Source organism: Acyrthosiphon pisum, chromosome X (genome assembly GCF_005508785.2).
Source record: "Acyrthosiphon pisum isolate AL4f chromosome X, pea_aphid_22Mar2018_4r6ur, whole genome shotgun sequence".
In the NCBI taxonomy this organism is placed as follows: Eukaryota; Metazoa; Arthropoda; class Insecta; order Hemiptera; family Aphididae; genus Acyrthosiphon; species Acyrthosiphon pisum.
Window position 1 is genome coordinate 67,737,451 of NC_042493.1, and position 5,695 is coordinate 67,743,145.

The window sequence follows — 5,695 nt, forward strand, 5'->3', positions numbered from 1 at the left end:
GACCATTGGAATCGGGTAGCATGACAAAATAGATATATTTTGTCATGTCGGGTGCAGGGTAGTATATGCCAAATGGCATAGACCTACACTTATTAGTTTATAGGTCTATGGTGATTGCGAATGGTTAACTTTTCTTAACTTTTCTTAATATTTTATTCTGTGATAATATTATCAATCAACAACTGGTATGCCAAGTTACACCTTATCAAACCAATTGAGATTATATTATAATAATATTATTGTGGAGACTTACGATTTATGAATCGTAAACAGTAAACATTCATATAACATATTTCATAAGACTGCCTAAACAAACACAGTACACATGGCTTACTCTAGTTGTTAATAAAATTATCATAACTAATAAGTAATAGTTATTAATCAATATTATACTGTAGCACCGTTATTAATAGTACAATATTATGGTTCCGTGCTCTGGTCGAACAATAAAATAGTACTATAATTATGGTATTATGGTTTTTTGACAAACTTTTGAGGTAGGTAGGTCGTTATTTCGTTTGCCCGTAGTCCTCGACAGATAAAGAGAAAAAAGTAATTGTTGTACACGGACGGTCGACGATACTGAAGTTAGTTTACCATATGAACTTGTCTAATCTCAGCTGGTTATTGTGTTTTTTTACACGATAATACGATATTTTGTATTATTTCATCGGTTGTAAAAGTGGAAATATTGTCTGACAATTCAAAAATCGTTGTTGGATTATTATATATTTTAACAAGATGTTTACTGGGAACTTGGCTTGTAAAGAGATTGTCCTCAATCAGCTGTTCTCTGCGTCTCGTCTGTTTCATTTAAATAAATTGTTTAGCAAATCATCGTCGTCAATTGAACATAATATTTTAAAGTCTGTCGATAAGAGTGAATATGTAAGATATAAATTTCCAAAATGCATAAACAATTTAGTTGACATTAAACTACAACAATTTGATTCTTCATTTACCATTGTACCAGACATTGTGTCCGTTGACGAAGAGTCACGACTGATTGATGAAATAGAAAAATCGTTGAAACGTTTACGCTATCAACACGATCATTGGGATGATGTAAGCATAATTTCTTTCTAATAATATATTTAAATTAATATTTATTAAACAAATGTTTATTAACTTAGGCCATACACGGATATAGGGAAACAGAAATCATCACATGGAAAGATCAAAACAATTCAAATGTGATACAAAAGCTCAGAAATAGAGTATTTGCTGAATCAATCACAGAACAAATGCAGAGAGTTCATGTACTTGATTTATGCGACAAAGGTTATGTCAAACCACATATAGATAGTATACGAGTAAATATTTAATATCTGAATTACTAATATTTTTAAATAAATAAATAATTTTCTTTATTTGATGAAAACATATCAAATAATACAACTATCATTTTTTGTTAACTAGTTCTGTGGAAATATAATTGCTGGCTTGAGCTTACTGTCCGATTCTGTCATGCGTTTAGCTGATGAAAAACATCCAGACATCTATGTAGTTTATGCTCTATTACCTCGCCGATCATTATATATTATGAAGTAAGTTTCATATGGTATTTTAAATTGTTATTAATATTTTTATTTTTATTTATTTACATTCTATATATTTAAAATTATGAATTAATTCAATTAGATGTGTGTGCATGTTAATAAATTAGGTAGACATTTTCAGTTTATATCCCGATACTGACCATAACTTAATTTTAGATAAACATACATTTAAAAATTCTTACAGTTCAACTAAATTATGAACAGTTTAACATTTTGTTTATTAAAAATTATTAGACTGCATAATTTTAATAAACAATTTTGGAACATTTTTACTTAATGATAAATTTCAATAAAAAAAAGTAAATCCCATAAATTTCTTATTTTTTTCTCAATAATTATTATTCAGTATTTATTATGAATTCTTATTTGTAATTTAACTATAAACAGGGATTCAGCTCGATACCAATACACACATGAAATATTAAGTGATGGTGCACCGTCTGTGTTCAGTGATAGACAAATTGTACGGGAACGAAGAGTATCAATAGTAATGAGAAATGAGCCACCGGTTGAGGCTGAGAAATAATTCAATAATTATATTAGTTAATCAAGATTTACTTGTGTTATTTTATTATTTAATAGGATATCTCATACTAAAATCTGTTATATTTACAAAACTATTTGTTTTCTGTTAATAAAAATATATTATAAAAAATGTTAAATGTAATTTACAGTCAACCCTCAATATTTCAAACATTTGATAATTTAAAGTAAGTATAAAATGTTGGTCTCTTGAGAATCGAAAATCTCTTAGTAGTTTGAAGTAAAAATTAATTTAAAAGTACACTTGAAGAAAAATATAGAGAAAACCAAGCTGTCAATTCTTGACAAATCTGAGTATGTTCTACTGTACTGTCTGAAATTTAAAGTTGTTTCATGACAATTAAGAGTTGAAAGTGTTCATTATATATTATGGTTATATATTATAGTATTATTATTATATACATTATTATAGTATTATTATTATATTACAGTTATATATTATATAATCAATACGTAGTATAAAATGAAGTCGCTTTTTTTTGTTTGGGATAAACTCTTAAACAGCTTGACCCATTTGGCTGATTCTTTTTTTGTTGTGTTCATAATTTTCAGGACAAGGTTTGTACAAAAAGACAATTTCAGGAAATCTGGATGACAAAAATAATGATTGAATATAATTGTAGACCTGTATTTTACATTTGGTCATAACCATAGTATTCTTAATCCTATTTTTTCAATCGTTCTCCTGGGAACCTCAACATGCACATCTTAAACACCGTGTCACCCAACGTGTTAATAATACATTCGTAATTACGTATGCACCTCGCACCTACCTGAAAATAAACTGCTCACATAATCACAAGTGTGTCTAACGGGCGGGATACCTAACTATAATATAATATTATCAAATATGTTCTGACTGACCAAAGTTTGAATCATATAGAGTTGACATTTTTAACAAGTATTGAAGTTCACAGGATTAGCTAGGTATTATAATACAATTATCTCAATTAATATATTTACATATAAAAAAAAAAAACAAATATTTGTCTCAAGTGGGACTACTAGTACTATACGTAGTAAGATCAAAAAGTTCACGGAATTTATTTATAGAAAAATAACGATTAAATTCTGGGAACTTTTTATACGTAATATTATAGTATTATTATTATATTATACTATTATTCACTATTAATTATTATAAATTTGTCTCGTTTTTCGGAGCTCCCTCTCCAATTATTGTATATAGATACATATAGATTGACATGGTCAAAGGTGTTTAATAATATTATACTATATTGTTTTACGTATTACATCCTATATCATTCATTATATTATATTATAATTTAGTATTACATTATCAATATACAGTGAAACCTCTAAATACCGGACACTCTCGGTCGCCGTAATTTTATCTGTTATTTAGAGGTGTTCGCTATTCAGAGGGAAAAAAAATTTCGAAAAAAATTTAGAGAAATAATAACTACATAATATAAAACATATATGTACAACATTTATATAATAAATAAATATTAGTTGTACATATTATTATTTAAAAATATCATATATGTAGTATAAAAATTAACATTTATTGAAAAAATCAGTTACTTTAGCTTGTTTAAGACCTCGATGCATAGTAATTTCGTGTATTAAGGCATTTTGTAATTTAACTGTGTTGGAGAACAATGAAGTATTCTGTGTTTCCATAGAAGAAATGTATTCACGCACACCCTTCACTGCTGCCAATGTCTCGTGTAGACTTCCTATTTGGGGAGTTAGATCCTTTTTCGTTTACTAGCCATTGCGTACTACAATACGTTTAGGAATACGTTCGTACATATTATGTATTAAAATCACAAATACAACTAAATACATATTAAAAATGTACGAGTAGGATAACATCACAGAACATAAACTAGAAAAATGTTTTCATAGACAATATTATTAGATAATGGACAGATAAGATAAACTATAATTGTACATAGTATAATAATGTATTGTAGTAACATTAGATTAGATATTTCTTAAACCATTCTACAATATTATTCTATATACAACAAATTAAGATAGCACTATCTTAAATCGTGATATTTACGATAAAAATTATCAAAATCAAAAATTAAACTGCCATAAAAGTGTTCGTTATTTAGAGTGTCCGGTATTCAGGGGTTTTCCCATATAAAAGTGATAAAAATGTCCCCGTTCCCATAAAAACGTCCGCTATTTAGAGGTGTCCGTTTCACTGTAATAGATACATACAATTTGCATTTTTCATAATTCTTGGTAGTTCATTTTTTTCCCCTCAATATTTGATTCAAACACTGAGTCATATATTTCTCTAATATTATATTAATTATTTATAAAAGTATGTAAAAATTATCTTTACATCTAATACTTTTGAATTATGATCTCTAAAAAATTATGAGTTCATTTTTTTAAACTGTACAAAATACTCTTTCTTAATCCATTTATTTATTACTACAAATAGAATTGATAATAATTATGATTAAAATCAGATTGATTAATCTTTTATTGGATTAAAAGGTTCAAAAGCATCACGAAACATTTTAACATCATTCTCTTCTTCATCTACAGTCTGCTCACATTTTCTCCAGTCAATACGACTTTCAACATTCAATAGTTTTGGAGACGCCAACACTTCCCTAAAACAAATACACTTTATTAATGTCTTGAAAACATATAAACTAAGAATTTATAAAATACCTTGCAATATGAATTGGAAATTTTGGCCGATGACCACTTTTTTTGGCAGCATTATGAAACAAACGTTTACCGTTAGGCAACTCTGTACAAAAGTAATGGCCTTCACTGTTCCCAGCTATTTGACGTAGCGATGCGGCTGGTGGAATGTCTACCAAATTGAGATCATATTCTTTAAATTTAGCCTGTACAAATTGAATATTAAATATAATATGAGTTATAAATAATAATAATTATTAAAATATATGATAATTTTAGTTACTTTAAACATGTTCTCAAGATGATCTGCCATTCTGATAGGAATTGGAATCACTTGTAATTGAAAATGAGCAGATAAAATATTACGTTCAAAATAAACTGCTACCCGACCTGTGCTTTCAAAATACTGATTTAAAGAACTTTTAATCCTGTAACAAAAATCCAAATCATTTTGTTATTTTTTTTTTTTTTAAATTGTAATGCCCAAATTATAGTTTGAATAGTAAAAAAAAATAGATAATTACAGATTTATTTCATTTTCTGTTTCTGGTGGTACTTCAGCAAGTGATTTGTAATGTTCAATTGGAGCCACTAGTATATGTTCTTTGACTAATGGACCCTTAGTGCCAGATAAGTATACCTTAAACAAATTAGTTCATATTATATAAATGTTATGGGTTAAAATATAAGTAAAAACTAATAGAATACTGAATACCTGATTCCCAATAGATACAATCAAATGCTTAGTAATGTTTTTACTCGACAAACAAAACCAGCAAGAATCTGTGCTTATATCAATAGCTGTTCAAAAAATTGTATCAAAATATAAAATTTTCACATTTCAGATGTGTTATTATAAGTTAATAAAAATTATAAATACATTTTACTGACATTGTTTGATTGGTTGTCCATCAAATTTTCTCTTTTTAGTTTGATCATTATTTCTATAATTG

General features: G+C 27.3%; 2 protein-coding genes across 2 annotated transcripts in view; one reads left to right on the plus strand and one right to left on the minus strand.

Moving 5' to 3' along the window:
• The first annotated feature begins 260 nt into the window (after positions 1 to 260).
• LOC100161950 (alpha-ketoglutarate-dependent dioxygenase alkB homolog 7, mitochondrial) lies at positions 261 to 2,228 on the plus strand. The gene is made up of 4 exons (XM_001942742.5): positions 261 to 1,065; positions 1,134 to 1,313; positions 1,420 to 1,547; positions 1,947 to 2,228. The coding sequence occupies exons 1-4, from the start codon at positions 742 to 744 to the stop codon at positions 2,083 to 2,085; spliced, it is 771 nt and encodes a 256-aa protein (XP_001942777.2). The 5' UTR covers positions 261 to 741; the 3' UTR covers positions 2,086 to 2,228.
• A 2,264-nt stretch (positions 2,229 to 4,492) lies between these two features.
• LOC100164003 (CWF19-like protein 1) overlaps positions 4,493 to 5,695 on the minus strand; it is a 2,905-nt gene continuing 1,702 nt past the window's right edge. Inside the window, exons 8-13 of the mRNA XM_001942682.5 lie at positions 5,634 to 5,695; positions 5,458 to 5,543; positions 5,267 to 5,382; positions 5,026 to 5,170; positions 4,767 to 4,948; positions 4,493 to 4,705 (exon numbers count right to left, since the gene is read on the minus strand). Coding sequence (XP_001942717.1) covers positions 4,564 to 4,705; positions 4,767 to 4,948; positions 5,026 to 5,170; positions 5,267 to 5,382; positions 5,458 to 5,543; positions 5,634 to 5,695 — 733 coding nt within the window. The 3' untranslated portion in view covers positions 4,493 to 4,563. The remainder of the gene's footprint in view (positions 4,706 to 4,766; positions 4,949 to 5,025; positions 5,171 to 5,266; positions 5,383 to 5,457; positions 5,544 to 5,633) is intronic.